The sequence below is a fragment of the Glandiceps talaboti genome, chromosome 20, assembly GCF_964340395.1.
Source record: "Glandiceps talaboti chromosome 20, keGlaTala1.1, whole genome shotgun sequence".
Taxonomy (NCBI): domain Eukaryota; kingdom Metazoa; phylum Hemichordata; class Enteropneusta; family Spengelidae; genus Glandiceps; species Glandiceps talaboti.
In genome coordinates, this window is record NC_135568.1 from 6,680,579 (window position 1) to 6,703,078 (window position 22,500).

Here is a 22,500-nt window from a genome sequence, read left to right on the forward strand (position 1 = left end):
AGTGTTCTCTGCGGCTGTACTTCCACGAGCGTAGTAAGTGAAAGTGTAGCAGAAAACACTGCAAGCATTAGTACAAATACCCCCGAGTACCCACACTGGAACTCACCTGGAATAGGGTTCTGTTATTATTACATATGTTTATCTGAAACAACAAATTTCAGAAAAATGACACTATGTGATCACACACTTTTGTGTAGAATGAACGATTACGTCCTCATTTGCATATCATTTGCATATCATTTGCATGCACATATGCAGGTGTACAATAATGTTTTCAGTATTGCATTGTAGAGCAAATACCACTAGTATGTGCACGCACCAGTGCAAGTATAACCACTGGTACATACATGTGTATCAATCAACACAAGTATAGGTGTCACTGTCAGCCAAACAAATGATAGCAGAATCACATTCAACCAGTAACCAATCAAATGACATCACTGTCAATTTAACCAATCAAATGACACCACAGTCACATTGAACCTATCAAAACATGTCAGGGTCATGTGTACTAACCAATCAAATCACACTTGGGGTATATTTCACCAATCACCTCTCATGAGGGTCATATTCAACCAATCAAATCATATCAGGGCCATATTCAACCAATCAAATCTCATCAAAGTCATATTTAACCAATCAAATCCTGTCAGGAACATATTCAACCAATCAAATCACATTGGAGACATATTAAACCAATCAAATCACATTGAAGTCATGTTTAACCACATATATTTTCAGCAGTGTATGCATATAACACTTACAAATAAAGATCTATGGAAAATGAATTTAAAACATTATCACATTATGCAGGGTCCCTGTGATTAGTTTGCTCACAACTTAACTTACCTGAAGTGTTTTGAGGCCCTGGCATCTGAATAGCAGCATTAAGGAAATGGCAAGCATTGTTAACAGAGAGTACATCAATGATGAAACCTTCACACATCGTCTGTAGGTGGCTTATATTCAGGGTACATGCTATTTTCAACATCTCAAATACAGACGACTCCTCAAGTTCAATCTGAAGAAAATAAAAAACAAAAGAACAAACACATACATTAAAAGCCCCAGTATGCTAATATTCAATGCACACACTATACTACACCAAACCTTCGCTTGGAACATTCAAGGTACATGTAGTTCTGCTGTACTGTGTACACTGCAGTGTGTCTGCTAAAAAAAATTGTACACATTTTTGGTACGTTGTCACAAGAAATTTATGTGCATCTGTAAATACATCAAAATGGTTTAGAGAGCAAACTAAGTAAACAGGCTTGATGTCCATATATAAATAATCACAAACAAGGCACGTAAATTGTGAGAAAAAAGTTTCATTTCCAGGCAATAAACACTTCAGCACATACAACAACAAAACTAAAATGAAGAACAAACCTTAGGAGAAATAAAGTTCCACTTACAGCTACCGCAGGGACTATAATTGTAACTCAAACTATTCTTTTTTCAAACAACATTTTGTTAATATTTTTATCTTCAAGGAACTTCATCAAAAAAGGAATTTTCTAATGGACACTTTAATAATCCCTTTTAGTAGTCAGAAGGAAAGGAAAACAGGTATTTATTTTGGAATATTAATTAATAAAACAACTTTAATTTGTTTATCTACTTGAAAAAAACAATGTGAAAAGAGCATACTAAAATCCCTGCTTGCAACTCAAAAAATTGCAAAACATTTATAAAAAATTCAAATTTTTATTATCGTACATACAATAAGAAACTTTTTATACAATTTTTAGTCTTTTGTAATGTATTGAGTTACAAACATAACTTGGTGAGGCTATTTCACATTGGTGTTTTTTTCAAGTAGAATAACTTAGTAGAGTTGTCTTAAGAATTAAAAATCCAAAATAAATACCTATTTCTCATCCACTTTAAATAGGATTCTGACATTTAGATACTAAACTCAATGATTCATCAGTCAAGTTATATTTATATACTGTGCTGACATCACCAATACTTTACGACATAATTTTCAGTCATCAAGGAGCTCACAAATTACAAGAGGGCTCACTTTTTTTTCTGTCAAAACTGTGAAAAATCTCCATCTGATTGCTTTCACTACTGATCCATTTAAATTGTCATCACAGTAAAGAAAGAGAGAGTAATACTCTGTTCACATTGATTCATTAATACTGACTAACGAAATCCTGATTCTCAGCCTTACATTCTCTGAATACAAAATTGGTCTGCTAGTCTCATTAAAACGCCATGATATTAATAAAGTGAGGCAGAAATCACATGAATCACGAGATACAGCTATGACTCAACTAAAATCATTAATTCTATAAAGAGAAAAAATAGCCTCGCAAATTGACACAGTCGATCTTGTTACTCCGAATTTTATAGTTTTTCTGACCCCTACTTCCCTTCTGAATAATGTCAACTTTTTGTTGAATATTTTCATGTTCCTTGGGAATTATTTTGTTCAAATAGAGGGCAGATGTTAATTGAATTAACAAAAAGGAAAATGTTTTTATTATTAATGACTGCATCAACAAAAAGTCTAAACTAATCATTGTTAGTTTCCTTTCTGTAGACACGCGAAGTTGAAGCATCTGTTTCTCTGTTTGAGCTACTAATAAAAAAACTTCCAGTTAAAATTTCCAAATGGATGAGAATTGGGTATTTTAGTTTAGATTTTTCAATTTATAAGCACCTTTACTATGTTTTTCTTGAAATAATGATGTGAAATAACGTATGCCAAGTAATTATTTGTAACTCAATAAATTGCAAAACATTAAAAAAAAAGTGTCAAATGTTTGTTACTGTTCATCCATAATTTACACTTTTTGCAGCTTTTTTGCAATTTATTGAGTTACAAACACATAATTGGTATATGTTGTTTTACATTATTTTTTCAAGTAGAAAACTTAGTAAAGTTATTTTATCAATGAAAAATCCAAAATAAATACCTATTTCTCATCCATTTGGCAACTTTAAAGATAAAAACTGAAGTTGGTTTTTATGAATTATCGAGTTATTAGTGGCAGAGAAAGCTTTCAGCTGTATCTGAAGTTTATACATATTTTGAATGACCAGATAACTCTATATAATTGATGGAGTGAAGGGGGGGGGGCACTTAATTGAGGTGGACGGGTGCTTTAAAGTGGCCTTATGGATGACAAAGGGGTATTTATTTAGGATTTCTAAATACTTGAAAAAACAAAGTGAAACAACATATACTAAATCTTATTTTGTAACTCAAAAAATTGCAAAACATTTCAATTTTTTTTAGAATATTCAGTATTGTATGTACAAAAACAAACTTTTTCTTCACTTTTTTTAGTTTTTCTAGTTTACTGAGTTACAAACATGGATTTGGTCGATGTTGTTTCACACTTTTTTTCAAGTAGGAAAAAGTAGTAAAAAAAATAAATCCAAAATAAGTACCCATTTCATCCATATGGCCACTTTAAGACCATCAACAGATTCAGTCAAATTTTGATTCGAGACATACATGAATTCAGTCTACACTTTCAATAAAGTCTGTCAGTGACGAGGACCACAGCTAACCTCTATCGCGTGTATACTTGTCATATTTCTATGATGATAATTCTATATTTAGCAATTGAGGAAAGTGTCAACAACAGTTTAATACACAGAATATGGTTGGCCAACTGGACAACTTATTTACAACTTACAAATGTACCTGTTTACTTTCCGTTTTCTCTGTCTGCCAAATTTAAGCGTGCCTGACACATCATAAATTGTCATTCCATAAAATGGTTCATGTCCCAAATTATACATCTCTACAGTGTATACTGTACATAGCAGAGTTCCACATGGTGAGTCAACTGCAGCTGCTATGCACAGAGCTTAGTCATACACAAGTTATGTGCTACTGTATAAGTATACAAACAGAAGTTGAGTAGAAAAAAGACATTCCTGCTACTGTATTCAGAGGAGTTTGGCTAAGAATTAACTTAGAAGTTATGTGCTATTGTATATAAATGTCACAGTACAACAAAAACACTGCAGGAGAGCTAGGTTAAAGGGACGCAGACCATATCTTAACATTTTTCTGGGCTATTTTGTTTCCTATAAAGAACCGGTTTAATACTTGAAAGATATTCAAAGTGCAGCGGTCATGTGCTACGCATCTGCCATTGCGCAGATGTTTTGGAGTACTTACAAACAAGTGTTTGACACTAAACTTCAAGTGTTGTAGGTTTTTTTCAAGCACTGTGTGTACTCCCACGACATATCTTGGTTTGATCTGTTCTCTTGTACAAAGTTGTTTCTCGTTCTCTCCCACATTGCTCAGTAAAGCCATAGTTGTCCAAGTCACTTGTGCACGTCAGAGGCATCTCCCACAATGCAATGCTTACTAAACATGAATGGACAAATCAGTAACACAGAAGAGATCAAATCAAGATATATCATGGGACTACACATTAATGTTTGAAAAACAATGAAATTTAAAATTTTACCGTCAAACTTTTGTTTATAAGCGTCCCAAAACATATGCGCAGCAGGAGATTATGCTACACGACCACTAAACTTTGATCATTGCTATAACAAGAAGATCTATAGTATCACATGTAGGTAATTTCTGGGGTTACAGAAAAATTGTCGCCAGGGTTCGAAATAAGGTTGTTTCACTTGTCCCAGACAAGTGACTTGAAGCCTTGGGCAAGTGATTTCAGAAAGTACTTGTCCCAATGGACAGGTAGAATTTCTCAGGGTTATTTGATTTTAAAACTTCTGATTGCATATCATGATATAAGTAAAACATTTCTGTACTTGCAGAAACTTCCGACGTGATATTTTAACATATGTATATGAATAATGAGTCTGCTCATACAGTTTACACTTTGACAAAATCCCAAGGTCAAAGTGAAACTCAAACTGAAAGCAACAATATGGCAACTCGCATCACATGACAAGACAGATCAAAATGGGACAATGTATAAATTTAAATTTACCAAAATATTCATTTTGTGGAAAAGTACTTTCTAATTCAGATGGGTACTTTTCGTTTTCTACTTATCCAAAGGACTAGTTAATTTTTATTCATTCTTTCAAGCCCTAGTTGTTGACTTGAGGATCATCAAGAAACTGCACACGTGTAAACGACCTATCACGACGACTACATGGTGATTTAATACTCACAACAAAACACAAAGTGATGAATATGATAACGATGGTAGCAGATGAGTTATGTACAACCAATGACAGACAAGCAGTAACAAGCAGAACTTGTTACAAACAGAGAAAGTAAACATGTGAATTGGATTAATAACACTTGGCTCAGCATATTGGAACTACACAGACTTGTTGTACTACATTTCCTGATTTGATATGAACAGTTTTATGCCCTCTTTATGTGTACATGAAATGTCATGGGAACTGGAAATTTGTTTGTGAACGTGAACTATTATGTAAAGAGGCCATACAGCTGTTCTTATCAAATGATTGAATGTAATACAAATCTCTGTATTTCCAAAATGTCAATTGTTATGAATTTCATTAAAGTTGTCTATTTTTGCTGTTTGTCAGAAGTTCACTTGTTCCTGCTTGCATGTCGCTGGTTGTATTTCACTGTTTTCAATTTTTATCTGATGAAAGATGTCACCACAATGTGGAGTGTGACTTCACAGTTGAGTCTTTGTAACTAGACAATCCCTGTCATGATTTAGTTAACAATTCACATTGTGGGTTTTTTTTTTGGCATGTACTAATTCTCAGGTGACATGGATAAAAGTGTTTGAAACAGAGAGTTAATTTTGATTGACAGCCCATCAAAGTGTCCCATCTGTTCCGTGGTAAAAACCCAAGACAATACCAGTAATGAGAATAAAAATTTCATCTCCAAGTCTCCAATTGTTCCCATTTGCGGTCTTCCAAATCACGTCTGTCATTTTGACTGACATCTACTTTCTATTGTGTCTTAATTTGCATAAATGATTGACAGTCCCCAGGCACGCTATGATGTTAGATTTCACACTAGTGATTGACGGCATGACTTGATACATTTCAGTGCCCCTGCTATTACCGCTCTTGACACACACTCGCAAAAAAAGCTTCATTGTTACACCTCACCCTGTCAAGTGACACATTTCTGATATGCAACCCTTACTCTGTTAATAAAAAAAACTTTCACTCTCGTCATGCGATCTTTTCTTTTCAGATCAATTTTCATTTCGTTTGCACTGCATAAAAGCTTTACGTAATGACTGACGTACATTTTATGTAATCTATATCTCGTCTGTCTTTTTTGCCTGTCGCTGCCACTTTTTTGTGTTATCAGGACAGGTGCTATGAAACCCAAGCTCAACACAATAACATCCAATTTTCACAGCCGAGTGGCAAAGCAAGCAAATGGACATTTAGACAAAGAACAGTCTACCAGAACATGTGAAACATTACTCACAGGTAATATAAGCCTTAGCTAACGTTATCAGTACACTCAATATAAGATCTAATTTCATTGCTATTTTCACACATTCCTGTAAAACGAGCTGATAATATTTACAGCATATTTGTCATATAAGTTGCATTAAGTATCAAACAATAACCAAACTAGAACTATATTTACACAGTTACAAAATGTAAACATAATACATGTCATATGATATATCAAAACGCTGGCGATATTTTTCTCTGTGATTCTGATAGCATAAGTTTCATAATAATGAACTTTTTAAACAATTTCCAGTTTATTTACGTCTAATAAAATCACAGATAGACTGTTATTTTTCCTTTCAATTGGATAGTCTACATTGCTGTGAACTTTTCACACTAGAATAAGAAGTGTAAAAAAACAGAGAGACTTTTTTCAATATTTATTGTGTCATTCTCCTGTTTATTAACTAACAAAAACACAGGCTGTTATTTTTTTTCTCTTTTGATTGGATGATCTACACTTCTGTGAATTTTTTGTACAATAGTTTCAAGAAGTGTTAAAAGAGACAGACTTTTCTTCCCTTTCTATTGGTTGTTCTCTATCTCTGTGAACTTTTCATACAATAATTATGGAAATATTAATAAACAGAGACAGAATATTATTTAATCTTTTCTTTCGATGGGTGGAACTAGAACTTATAAACTTTTGGTATAATAGTTAAAGAAGTGTTCACAATAATCCATCTGTGTATATTTCAAAACAATATTTAGGAGTGTAGCAAAAATTCATTCATGCATTCATGTTTTTTCTATTGGTAGATATAGAACTCTATCAACTTTTCAAATAACAATTAGTGAACCAGACTTTGTACTTTCTTGGTACAGAAAAAAGACAATTTGGTGAATCTAAAGTTGGTAGATTTAGAACTCTGTGAACTTTCAAAACAATAGCGGCAAAAGTTACGAAAAGAGAGACAGGCTGCTTTAAAATTCTCTCTATTGGCAAATTTATAACTCTGTGAGCTTTCTAAACACTAAGCTAGGGAGTCAGATTGTTCTTACTTTCTGTCTATATATTGTTGGATCTAGAACTCTGAACTTTAGTTACAGAGCTAGACAGTCCTTAATTTCTCTGTTCTCATACTAGGAACTCTGTGAACTTTCTGAACAATATAGTCAGGGAGGTTGAGTAAAGATAGAGACAGATCGTTTTGACTTCCTCTCTATTGATGAATCTAAAAGTCTGTAAACTTTCCGAACAATGCACAGTATTACATGCATTAAACTCCTTCATTCTTATGACTGCAGTTCCATTCAAAATATATAATTCCTAATCCATGAATTGATTAACAAAATAAATATAAATCATACAGCGACAGAAACGTCTTTTCTTCGTCTCCATCTCTAGATCTAAAATCTCCAAACTTTGTAAACAACACACAATGTATAACATGATGTTGCTATAGCAACTAGAGTTCCATCAAATATAAAAAATATGAAAATATTTGTCAAATCAATAAACAATCTTATTTACTTTCTTTTTATTGGCACATCTAGATAATTGGCAATAAATGTACAACATGTACAGACAGACAGACAGACAGACAGTTTCTTCTTTTTCTCAATCATTACATATAAACCTCTGTGAACTTTATACACAACATGGTCTGTTGGTAAATTTTCAAATAACTTTTGTTTTACCATATATTTTGTTCTCATTGAGTTAAAAACATATATTTGACATCAATTACCATGGTAACATGATACAATAAAAGTTTGACATACATGTACATGACACACACACAGAGACAGACCATTTCTAGATCATTACATCTAGGTCTCTGTGAACTTTCCAAACTAGATACACTCTAAAGAACTTTCGCGCATAACTCTAGTCGCCATATTTTTCATTCTCACGAAGCTCCATCGAGTCTAAAAATATGAACATACTTGACAAATTAATTTGCACGATACTATACATGTATGACGTACACAATACAGAGACTGTAGTTTCTTTTCTTTTTTCTCTGTCATAAAACTAGATCATTGTGAATCTTGCAAACAATGAACCCTTGCGTCTACATTTCATTCTCATAGAGTTCCATCAAGTTTTAAAATATGGACATACTTGGCACGTTAATTCACATGATACAATATATGTATGATATTCACAACACAGAGCCTGAATTTCTTCTTTTTCTCCATAAATAAAATTAGATCCTTGAAAACTTTTAAACAACACACTCTTGTGTTTATATTTCATTCTCAAGGAGTTTCATCAAGTCTAAAATATATGAGTCATATATAGTTGACACACCAATTGACATTATCCAATATATGTATGACAGTATGATGTACATGACACAGAGACTGAGGTTCTTCTTTTCCTGTCGTACATCGAGATCATTGTAACTTTGAAAACAATACACTCGTGTTTCTATTTCATTCTCATAGAGTTGCACGGAGATGAAAAATAATAATAATAATAATCTTTTATTCATCAAAATAAATTCGGAAATTTGTTGAACGGTCGCTACAAGAGCAGTGCCCTAGTGTTGAAGAAGTAGGAGGAAACCGGAGGATCGAAAATCTGCGTTGTTTGGCAGCGTCAAACTGAGCATCACCCTTCTTACTTACAGACCTGGTTAAATGTTAATCAAACCCAGCCAAAATGTGGTGGGATCAAACCCAAGCTATAGAGGTAAGAGGCATATTAGCTAACTGCTCGGCCACCGACAACCCAACCAAAAAATATACTTGACAAATTAATTATCTGCGAAAGCGTTTCAGCTTTTTCTGTCATAAATATAGATCATTGTGAACTTAGTAAACATGTATTACAGTGTATTTTATTCTTACTAAAAATGTGACAAATCCAAAGAATCTACAAACAGACTACATAATCATGTTAGAAATAGATTATTAGTTCTATCTGTCTTACTTCAGACCTGTATTTATACATACCTACATTACAGAAATAACTACACAGGAATACAATATGTGATGTCTCAACAGGAGTTGAATAGTTAGTATCATCTCAGTGGATGCTGTTCTAGAAAGCTATGAAGATTTCTTAGTTTTACCATATACCAGTCAAAATCTGTCAACAATTGTTTTTATTGGAAAGTTTTCATAAAAATCCTTAGGAGTAAACATTGAAATTTAAATAGTAAAGATGTCTTACAAAATACAAGTTCAATGTACATGTATTCAAAATAGTATGCCCTCTAATGATAGCCAAATTTTGTTGTTGTGAGTCAAAATGATAAAAACTGGGATTTCTTGTGAGTTAATACCACGTAGTAAGAGATAGGGAAGACCAAATTTTGGTGTGTCACTAGAAATTGTGTCAGTGGCACGTCAAATTGGCTTAGAGGGCACACTCACCACATAGTAAGAGATAGGGGAACACCAAATTTTGGTGTGTCACTAGAAATTGTGTGCGTCAGTGGCACATCAAGTTGGCTTAGAGGGTACACTGAGTCAAAACAATCACTAGTACACTGTATCAAATTTTTTTAACGAAAATACTGTCCAACTTTTTTTTACTTTTTTCTCATATGCTAGTCATCTCATGTTTCTCTGTGTCCCATAGATGGTTTCATGTTGTTGTGAATTTTGAAAAACTTTGAACAATTACTGGAAATGTTGAAATCCTTGCCTACCACTTAGTGTCGAAGAGCGTAGCCTGAACAATTGATAGCGTGTGCATAGGGTATGAAAAATAAATAGAAATGAAAATGAATATCACTTTCTGCTCAAATGTCCTGATTACAATCCTGTTTTTCACAACTTGAAGTGTTTTGTGTACAAATAAATACCCCTGGTAGAATCCTCAAGGATTAAGAGTCAGTCATATGCCACAAGAAATGTATGTTCAATCAAACCTTCACAAATTTCACTTTTTGTTTCACTCATGATGTCCTGGGCAATCTGTGTAAATTAGATTTCAATGCTTTCAAGACCGTAATGAAATAAAATATTTTGACATTTTGTTTCTTATCTATAAGATATGAAACACCAATCTGTTTACTGATCTTGTACATTTTAGGTCTTATTATTTTTCAGTTATGGTTTTGTAAACTTTTTGCACATGGGCCAGAAGTACTGGAATGCAATAAAAACATTAATAATAATAATAATAATATTTATTTCTTTTATAGAGCATTACATAATCAAAGAAAATCTCAATGCGCTTCACACAAACACTATATAAAAAAAATCAAATATAAAAAAAAAAACATTACATTTGTAAAAATTACTAATACGTGCACATTCATTTAAAATTATTCATATCAATCCTTGTAATTAGCTGAATTTCCCATTTTAAATTTAATACTAGCTGTTGACTATAGTGTGCACATTGGCCTGATGTCCATGTGTGAACAGACGGATGTAGCTACAATTTTACAAATAGGTGGTAAAATATGAAAAGTTGGCAGTAATATCTAGGAACACGACTCTCATAAATATGCCATTGATGGACATATACTGATTGAAACAAGGAATTTTAAAACAAAGTCCTGCAAAAGTAGCCGGGAAAACATTGCCAAGTAGCTACTTGTTTTTGCTGGCTACCAACCTTTATCTGTACCCCTGATTAAAATAACAGAATAAAAGAGAAACTTAATTATTATTTAAGTGTTTGTCAATAAATCGTAACTTTTGGGAAAGTAATATGTTTGATTACTCTGCAGTTATAGACTTTATAATCTGCCAATCATGCTATGTCACTCACACCATCTAAAAGAACAATGTTTATGTTCTCAATGTGAAGTAGATCTGAGGTCAATAGAAATGAGAAGATTGTCAATTGACCATTTCTCTAACTGTTAGTGACCTTGTCACCTTGTAAACTATGACTGGTGATAAGGTTAAAATATCAAAGTATTGCAGTCGGAATGTTGGCTATAACTGACATGTATTGTATAAACATGTCTATGAAAGACACAGTTCCCTCAAATACTTAAAATCTATGTGACTGACATCGACGTACACCATAGCCTCTTTAATGGCACCTGCACCGCCCAAGACACACCGTCAAGAGGTGATATTTCGCAGTGTCGCGGAAGTAATATCAGCTCTGGTTTGTGAGAATGTGTGAATAATACTGACACGATTTAAAAGAAATTGGTGGCAACAAATAAACACGAGTACAGTACTACTTAGTACTAAGTGTCTGTGATATGCCTGAAATGGCTGGATGGATTTTGATAACTGACGCTGAAGGTCAAGGTCAAAAGTCAACGTCTGAAAAGAAACCTTGTACCTCATGGGGTTAGACACTTGATTGGAGTCACCATGTGTTACAGTAAATGTTGATTTTTGACTACAAATATGGTCACCATTTGGTCAAATTTGCATACATCGTAAAACAAAGTGACATGCATATGTCCCATATGATATGTCACCATTGCACCAGGTTTGATTGTAATTTGATACTGCATGTCAGAGAAACAATGTATTACAGATGCAGATGATCCAATATGAGGGCACCCACAACCCAATAGAGCTGTACCCATGATCCAATATGAGGGCACCCACAACCCAATATAGCTCTACCCATGATACAATAGGACAGCACCCACAACCCAATATAGCTCTACCCATGATCCAATATGAGGGCACCTACAACCCAATAGGGCTGTATCCATGACCCAATAGGACAGCACCCACAACCCAATATAGCTGTACCCATGATCCAATATGACAGCACCCACAACCCAATATAGCTGTACCCATGATACAATATGAGGGCACCCACAACCCAATATAGCTGTACCCATGATTCAATATGACAGCGTCCATTACCTAATGTGGCAACACTCATGCATGAAATATAGCAGCACCTATGGAGGGTCACAGAATTGAATTAGAACACATCATATATGTAGGTCATGAACATGTATAGTCATTAGTTAAGCTGCTTACAAACTACTTTGATACCGATGAGAAAACCTTGCAAATATTGTTAGCTGATATAGGTCAGAAGCAATAACTGTCTCCAATTCTATATTGTAGCATAACATGGCAAACTTTTGTATAGTTGTCTACACGTTTCAAAAATTGTGGCAAAATGCCGTAGGGGAATTTTATTCAGGTAGATCTTACATGATATATGTATTAATACCACCCTTCATGAAAGCAGTGATGCATGTTAATGTGCTATTCAATTGAAACATCCACAGATAAGGTTTTTTTGGATCATATGGTATCCAGCGATAAGCACCTTTATAAACCGGTACCATACAGTTTTTCACTTCATGTCCTATCATTCTAAAACATAAATCTCTCCATATGATCTAATGTCACAATACAGACAGTAGAATTTTTTTTTTCAATTTTTTTGCTTTTTTCGCTACTTGAAAATAGCTGTCAATGGATGGATAATGCCATTTCATCGTTGGTATTCCTATTAAATCTTCACCGTATCAAACATATTTACTCAAAAAGCTTTCAATCACATAAATTATTACATATATACCAGTGATTATTTGCAACGGTGCGCATCATGCATACTAGTGGTATTTGCATTGCAGCGCAATACCAAAAACATTACTGCATACTAGTGGTATTTGCATTGCAGTGCGATACCAAAACATTACTGCATACTAGTGGTATTTGCATTGCAGCTAAATACCGAAAACATTACTGCATACTAGTGGTATATGCATTGTAGCGTAATACTGAAAATATTACTGCATACTAGTGGTATTTGCATTGCAGCGTAATACCGAAAACATTACTGCATACTAGTGGTATTTGCATTGCAGTGCAATACCAAAAAACATTACACATACCTGGATGCAAATAATGGAACGATCGTTCATTGTAAATGAAAGAGTGTGATCGCACAGTATCGTTTTTATTCAAATTTATTGTTTCAGATATTAATTTAACATATTTAATAATAACAGACTATGTAATAATAACATGCCGCTAGTTCCAGTATGGGTACTCACAAGCATTTTCACTCTTGCTTTCAGTGCTACGCTTGTGAAAGTACTGTCACAGAAAGCTACGCTTGTGAAAGTACTGTCACAGAGAACATTACATGCACTCTTGCAAAAAAACGTGTGTGTACTTGGGCATCATGTGGTTCTGTCATATTTTGGTATAATCACCTACCAGTTGTGGTGGAAAAGATTCACGGCAAGTTCAACAATGACATAATTCCTGAGTGTATTATCTTTTTTACCTAATTCAGGGACCCCCATTTTTATTGCATATTTGTTCAGTGTATATATTCAATTTTTTAGATGAGTGCCAGAGTATAGATAAAAAAACGAGGGTAGAACTATAACTATAGAACCACCTTAAACCAGAATTTCTCATTATACTATTCTTCAATGTATAGTTCTACAATTTATACAATTTGTGATCTTTATCCGCTTCATTTCTCTTAACAAAACAGATTTTCTCATAAATATTTCTTTGGTTTAAAATAAATATATGCAATGCATTTTGCCCAGTTTTCTGCCCTCTCAAATACAGTTCTTCAATTTTATATTGTCATTTTTTTATTTTTTCAGAATTTTTATCTGAAAATCTTGTATACATTTCGTCATTTGTAGATCTCTGCAATTCCGAACTGATGATTGTTCAAAATGAAAGCCCAAACTAACATCCACTGTAAACGTGAGATGATGAATTACTTCACAGTCCTAAATTAGACCTTAAAGAAACTGACAGACTCTTCAATATACGACACTCTAGCACTGCATTAGCGTAAATAGAAACATACTCTGAATGCGACACGAAAAATGCATTTTAACATTTTCATCCATTTCTCAGAGGTTAAGAGACGAAGAAAGGAGGTGTCAATGTAGTGTACTATGGTGTCGTCGCGGGTTACCAAATGGAAATTCTCAGTAGGCTGAAAAACATGATGAAATTTCCATGACAAAGGCACAGTCAATTTACCAATAATTGTCTCTATCTCTTATACTGTATTAACCTATTTAAGTACCAATTCTTACTGTCAGTTGTACAAACCCTGGAAATTCCAATTCCTCTGCCAAAGATGTCATTAATTTGTGCTCACAGCTGGGGTAAAAATGTCTCGCTTGCTTTTCACATCCTACAAATTACACAATCTTGAGTTGGGAAAGTAGTCTCCTGGCTGAGACCACACCATTTTATTTGGTTTATAGCTAGAAAATGTATCACTTACTGGGAAACGTTTCGCTTACTTTTCTCTTCCTGCAGATTAAGTTGGGAAAGCAGTCTCCTGGCTGAGACCACACCATTTTTATTTAGTTTACAGCTAGAAAATGTATCGCTTACTGGGAAACATTTCACTTACTTTTCTCTTGCTACAAATTAAGTTGGGAAAGCAGTCTCCTGGCTGAGACCACACCATTTTATTTGGTTTACAGCTAGCAAATGTATCGCTTACTGGGAAACATTTCACTTACTTTTCTCTTGCTACAAATTAAGTTGGGAAAGCAGTCTCCTGGCTGAGACCACACCATTTTATTTGGTTTACAGCTAGCAAATGTATCGCTTACTGGGAAACATTTCACTTACTTTTCTCTTGCTACAAATTAAGTTGCGGAAGCAGTCTCCTGGCTGAGACCACACCATTTTATTTGGTTTACAGCTAGAAAATGTATCTCTTACTGGGAAATGTTTCGCTTACTTTTCTCCTCCTACAAATTACACAATCTTAAGTTGGGAAAACAGTCTCCTGCCTGAGACTAGTGTTTCATATCCCTCATAGCTAGAAAATTTCTTGCTTACACCTCACGTCTTACAAATTACACTTGAGTTGGAAATACAGTCTTCACTGACTGGTTGAGATTACATTTTGATTTTTACAATTTGTCATAGCTAGAAGATTTCTAGCTTACAATACTATTCCTACAAATTACACAACCTTGAGGTGGAAAAGCAGTCCCCAGTTTTAGACCACAATGTTTTATTTGCTTCATAGCTAGAAATGTCCCTTTTTATTTTCCACTTCTTACAAATTACGCAATCTCGAGTTACAAAAGCAACTGTCTGAGAACCTCTACTTTTATTTGGCTTATAGCTCATAGCTAGGGGTACTTATATTATGCGGTACAAACTTATACAGAATGAATGAATGACGATGGTTAGACACAGTCTACTCTCTTGAAGCAGTCAGCGAGAAAATACAATCTGACTAGCAAAATGGGCCACATGATTGGCTATTTGCTTAGATTCCAATCCAAATCCACTTTATAGGGTTCTGATTTACAGGGATGTGCGAAAGGAATTAGATATTAGAGAGAGATTTTCTCCAAATGATTGGTGGCCCTCTACAGTTGCATGCACAATAAATATACTGAAAAGGCTCTTCAGGAAATATTACAAAATGTATGAAACATCAATCTGTTGGGTCAAACTTTGTCAAATTCTTTACAGAAGTCTACAAACTACTTCAAATTTGCTACTAAATTTATTATATGAATGGTATTAGGGGCAACATCAAAAGTTCAATATAATATATCTAACTTAATTGCTTAAGTTAGGTCCCAGACCCCCCCCCCCCCCCATCTAACTTAACTGACCTAAAATTGAAAATCGTTTCAGACTCCTACTGTATACTTCCACTTTCAAACAACGTACCAATATAATACTGAATTATAAATAAAATAGAAAACCATTTTAACTCAGAAAAATACTTTTATTGAAAACCAACAGAGCACAACAACACTGAATTTACACGTCAAGTCACATTGATTACTAATACTGGTATGTCTGGTTTCACTTTCTTTTTTGAAATGGGAGACATTTCGTGACTGGGTGTAGGCTCATCAGCAACACTTTGATCGGATGATTTTTGTTTACCTGAAAAATACCGGGCCGGATCGCCTTTGTTAACTAGTTCGACTAAATTGATTGTACAGATAGATTTGATTCATACAACTTGACAAGATGTTTTGCAAACAGCAGGATACCACTTCCCATTTAAGGCCATTCCAAAGATTAGATCGGATGAAGTAACCATTTTCACTGGAGTAAAGAACTATATGTAATGTAGTAACATTGCAATTCAAACTGTAAAACATTTAACTGTCTCTGCAAAACATAGTTTCAACTAGAAATTGTATTTACCAGCTCTCATGCTTTTTAGCCTTCAAGTTGTTTCTGTCGAGTCGTGATATTCGTATATATTCGCACGTTTCCGTTGATTTTGACTGTGACATCGCACCACGACAGTGATGAACACGTTGACGCGGCGGCCACGGCTTTCACATGCATGTTCCAACTACCATCTACAAACATCTATAAATCTATTTGAAATTGCTAAACTATTGCTGAATAATTATTTCAGGCGATCGAACTTTTGATTTTCACGAAGGATTGAATCAACATCAGTCGAACGATCAACTTGTTGCGAGTGTAGAAATAAACATTCGTAATACCACGCTATCTGCGACAATTTAGTCCAAGTTGAGAGGTCACATCAAACATGACATCTCATCGGTAATTTCCGGATTTACATTCGTATTAGTTTCACGTTATAACTTATGGCCTAACTTTAATAGAACCTTCGCGTAGGTGGATTTTTGGCAACGTCCTCTCCACATAGTCTATTGAAATCAATTATCGTGAAGGTCCTTTAAAATTTACCACTACGATTGAACGATCGGCTCTGATCACGTACCCACTGTGACTTTGTTAACTTTCAAACATATTTTTTAACGTATTTCAAAATAGATTGTTTCGACTCGACCTCCGAGTCCTGGGACATGAACTCGGCTAATGACCGTCGGTCATTTTTGCATGCCACAACTTCGTTGCGCTTTCCTGTACACCGGCCCGGGATTTGCCCTGTTGTTTTTGATATTTAACTCCCAAATCTTGTTTGTTAGTTTCTGAAAGTCGTTCGAAGGGCATTTATAAATTGTGTGAGGAGAACATATATGGACCAGAAAATTGTACGAACCCTTCGCGAATTCGTGTCTCGACGACGCCAACTGATGAAATGTGCGTACGCACACTCTGGATACCCACCTCGTTCCCAAATACCTATTTTGCAGCAAATTTGAAAGCTGAACCGCGTACCGCTGATAAATCGGACCGACTGTACGCAGTGTTTTAGGTAAAAGCAGCCTTGAAATCGTACTAAATTTGCCAAGTATGGCGTTAAATCGTTTTTGACGGTTGAGAAATTATTTTGGCCAAAACCCCCCCACCCCCAAACTAAAGCAATTAAGTTTTTTTGTAAACATCGATCTTTTGACGTCGCCCCTTAGGCAGGAAAAAAAATAATTGTATGTTTCTGATAAGGACTAACAAAACAAAGCTGAATTTTTGAATAGGTGGATTTTTTATTTTTTATTTATATATTTTTTTTCATATGTAAGTGTCTAGTTCAGGTAGTTATGTTTTCCGTTGGTTTCCATATGGTCTCTGTGTTAACGGTTGCTTCCCATCAGATGTACAGCCATTATTTACAGATTTGAAGAACAGTTTTATATTGCGGTGATGTCAGTTTCCGCATCCACTATTTCTTGTGAGACTTCACTATTTTCGTGGTTTTACTTTTTTTCGAATATGTAAAAAAAAGTTTAGGCTCACCATGAAAAACTAGGTTGTTAGGTAACGGAAAAAAAAAAATTTCTAGGCCTAACATGGCCTCAGAAAATAGGACAGGTAGGTCAGGATTTTATTTTATTTCATCTTCTTTTTTGATTGAAATATTGCTTCCTTCCAAAACCAAATGAAATGTCGCTCTAAATACCATGGACAGCTTTGAATCTGCAAGTTGCCAGTCTAGCCAACACATACACACACACACACACACACACAGACACAGACAGACAGACAGACAGACACAGACAGACACAGACTCAGACACAGACACAGACAGACACACATACACACACAGACACACGCACCCACACAGACACAGGCAGACACACCGACACACAGACACAGATACATACAGACAGACAGACAGACAGACAGACAGACAGACAGACAGACAGACACACACACACACACACACACACACACACACACACACACAATTCATCATCCTTTACAGTCCATCTGAGTTCACTTGTGATAAAAGGCTTTACATTAAACTCACCTTGCCAGTATAGATGTAGTGCAAGATGTCTGTAAATAAAACTGGATTGATATAAGGTAACGTTATGGTTGTCATCTTTCTCTTCATCTCACAACCTTCCATTAGGTCATTCCTCAAATACTGATAACTTTGGCATCTCACTGATAACACCAACTTGTGTGCATACAGGGGAATCTATAAGTAAAGAAAACAGAGAGAATGAGAAAAAGAGAATCTATATGTAAGAACACAGAATATCTGAACATAAAATCTCACGACTTATACGTGTACAGGGAATTGAAAAAGTAAAAGAAAAGACACAGAGAAAAAAGAGTGCATGTTGGGAACCTAAAAGTAAAGAAAATCACAGCATGAATATCTATATGTAAGAACACAGAACATCTAAACCTAAAATCTAACGATTTGTATGTATACAGGGAATTGAAAAAGTAAAAGAAAACACAGGATGAGAGAAAAAGAGTATCTGGTTACAAAATATCTGATGGGCTTGTCGTCAAAAAATTGTCTGCATATAGTTAACAGGATCTAAAGGAAAGAGAAAACACAGAAAGAGGAAAAGAATATCAAAGTGTACATACATTTGAACTTAAAATCACAACTAATATGCATACTGGAGAATCTAAAAAGCAAAGGAAAACACAGGATGGGAAAGGAGTGTCTCAGTTCAGTGTATAGAATTAGAACATCTAAACCCACAACCTCACATCTTGTGTACATACAAGGGGATTTGAAAGTAAAGGAAAACACAACACGAAAAAAGAGTATCTAGTTACAACATATCTGATGGGCATGTCATCACAAAATTGTAGGATCTAAAAGTAAATGAAAACACAATGAGAAAAAGAATATCTAAGAGTACAAAATATCTAAGCTTGACATCACAAAACCTGTGTGCATAGGAGAGAATCTAAAAGTAAAGTTAAATACAGAAATGGGTTCAAAAGTATCTAAGCGAACAACTATAGATCAGGCATTGCAAACATTGTGTACGTTTGGATTTAAAATATATAAAATACTGACTCAGGAAAACTTATCTGATATGCCTGGTATGACATTACAAAACTTGTATACATGATGTATGAAATCTATCTAAGGTAGAGTTTTAAGGATAACACAGAACAAGATTAAAAGGGCACTCAATGAAGCAAATGGCTCCATCATCACTGAGCAGTTCACCTAGTTTAATAGCCAGATACTATACTCTAAACAAAAATCAAAGAAAGGTGCCCTCACAGGTTGGCTGCTCCTGTTTTGATAGAGGAGGGGTGAGGAAGTTCCAATTTTAAATAAAGGAATGATTTCCACTTTCTCACTTAGAGAAGAATACAGGTTGAAGTCCAATTTTTTTCAAAGTCAAAATATAGTTACTAAAAAATATACTAAAAAAAAATTTAGGGTAAAATTTCAGTCAACACAATATCACAGAGACATTTAAAAATGCCAAAAAGGTTCGCTGCAGTTGATACATAATTCACAATGTTTCAGTTGTTTCAATCTTAAAAATGATTTTGAAATGATGGAAAAGTAAACATACAAGCCATAACATTTCAGACAGTACATCTTTAAAGTGAGACTCTAAGATAATCCCTTTTTTAAGTTGTTATGTGGATCACAAAGGGGTGTTTATTTTTGGATTTTTTACTTATCAACCAACTTATCATGTCTTTCTTACTTGAAACTAAATGTGAAACAGCATCAATAAAGTCCTTGTTTGGTGTAATTCACTAAACTGCAAAAGTTTATTTCAAAAAGCGTGTCAAAATGTTAAACACTTTTTCTTTTTTTTTCTTTTTTTTTTTACAATTATTGAGTTATAAACAAGAGCTTCGTATATGTTATTTCACATCCTTTTTAAGAGAAAAATACAGTAAAATTATTTTGTAAATTAAAAATCCAAAATAAATAGTCAATTTTCATCCATATGGTTACTTTAAAAGCAGTCATTTGATTCTCTATGTAAAGCCTATATACATACACTTGACACAATTAAGAAGGACTTGTAAGAAAATGACATGAGATCAGATAACACAAGTTAAGGTACACCTGGCCGCAATTATCTGGCATCGAAATATTTCAATGTACTACATGCTGTGTGTGTACTACTATATTTCAGATATCTTTTAATTAAATGTTATTCCCGAATATTTCTCTTCGTTCAGCCAAGGAAAATATGAGTGAGCTAAGGGGCCTTTGTCACTCGACTCGTCCAGCAACTCGTAGTGACAACCCTTAGGTCACGAGTATTTTCCGGCTGAATAAAGAATATTATTGTCACATAACCTAATTATACCAGCACCAGTAATATCAAAGAAAACTTGGGGAAAATAACGACAATTTTGAACATTTTGACTCATATTTCGAACACAGCAGAACCAGTGACGTAGACACATGATGTAGAGCGACTAGAATATATATTTCATACTTTTTGTTGAACCTGGCTTGTGCATGGTATAATGAGTAAAGTAATCCTTGTATATATTTGTCTTCTCCTATTACCTGTGGCAAATCGATTTCAAAGAAATTGGCAACCAAGGAAAAGTGTCCAGGATAGGTAAGAAATGGTGGGATTTTGATAACTGACCCTGGAGGTCACAGTGAAAGGTCTTAAAAGAAAGCTTGCACCTGCAGATAAGAGGGGAATAGACATTTGAATGGAGTCTCTTATGTTTTACAGTTTTTTGAGGTTTTACCTTAAATGTTGATTTTTACAAATGTGCCTTCCATTCATTCAAATTTACATATGTTATGAAACAAGTGACGTGCACATGTCCCATATGACGTGTCACATTTGTATCAGGTTTAAAAGAAATCGAATATTGCATGTCTGAGAAATGACATATTATGCATGCACACATGCACGGACAGACAGACTGACGGAGGCCATTGTAATAGTAACAGTTCCAACCTCGGGGGAGTAAAAATAACATTTAGGGTGTATTTTAGGATATAGAATACCAAGTCAATACTGTAAATGTATTTATTTGGGCACATGAGAAATTTGGTGGGATAGCAATTTTAATAGGATGTATCAGGCACACTTTAGTTTGGCAGACCATGACAGAGCACGGGTAAAATAGGCACTCTTTGTCAATAATCTATACGGTCAACCCGCCATATTCAGTACAATGACACCTTTCACATCACAACAACTGAATACAGAAATATGACAACATGTTAGTGAGACAAATTTCTGCGGAAAAAGTTTTTGCATGTATTCAGCTAAAATAAATCCAGTACCAAAAAAAAAAAAAAAAAAAAAAAATGCGTCTACAGTATATGTCACAAAATTGTCCCTGCACATGTTCCATTTATAGTCATTACAGGCTTAAACCACTAACTCCAGGATATTTAAATTTTTAAGTATTTACTCAACCACTGTAATACTCCAAATCTGCAAATACTGCTTTATTGTCCACCAACACTTGATAAGTGTTAGTGACAAACGTTCAAGGGGTGACGATTACTAGCAAAAACAAACTGTAAAACAGAACAAACAAAATTGACAATTCCGGGGCAAGAAAAAGACCGAAATTTGCCAAAGGTAACAGGAAATTTGAAGTGGTATATGTCACAAGAAAAACAGGTTGGGAGGAAATCAGCACTAATGAGCCAAATAGGTGTACTTTTCTTTGACGAGGCCGATATTCACAAATTAAACGGCTGAAAGATTGAAAACAATACACTATCTCCTAATTGTCTACCAACACAAAAGGAATGATCCTTAGCCCGAGGACATCAGCAGCATTTTTTTTCCTGTCTAAAACGTCACTATTTTCACACTCATTTTATCCGACTTCCTTGATCGGGAGTGGACGTCATCCACTTTGGCGCACTTCATGCATTGAGTGATTCCCAATTATGAAATGAGACTAAGAACAACACCAGATGTACTTGTCCGTGTACTGTAAATATCCTCACAAGTAATTGCTGCAGTTTCAACAAAAGACTCTTAAAAGCCTTCCAACTGTTTTGCAAGCACTGTCAACTTAATCGCAAATCACATTCACTAACGTACACCTCTGACCCATACTGACCTAAAACTCGTATTTTTGCAATTTACAACAAACAGA

The 22,500-nt window shown here is 34.6% G+C and overlaps 1 protein-coding gene across 1 annotated transcript in view; it reads right to left on the reverse strand.

The window, feature by feature from the left end:
- Positions 1-22,500, reverse strand: part of LOC144451019 (kelch-like protein diablo) — an 86,440-nt gene that overhangs the window by 36,537 nt on the left and 27,403 nt on the right. Inside the window, exons 3-4 of the mRNA XM_078141777.1 lie at positions 18,431-18,604; positions 850-1,021 (exon numbers count right to left, since the gene is read on the reverse strand). Coding sequence (XP_077997903.1) covers positions 850-1,021; positions 18,431-18,604 — 346 coding nt within the window. The remainder of the gene's footprint in view (positions 1-849; positions 1,022-18,430; positions 18,605-22,500) is intronic.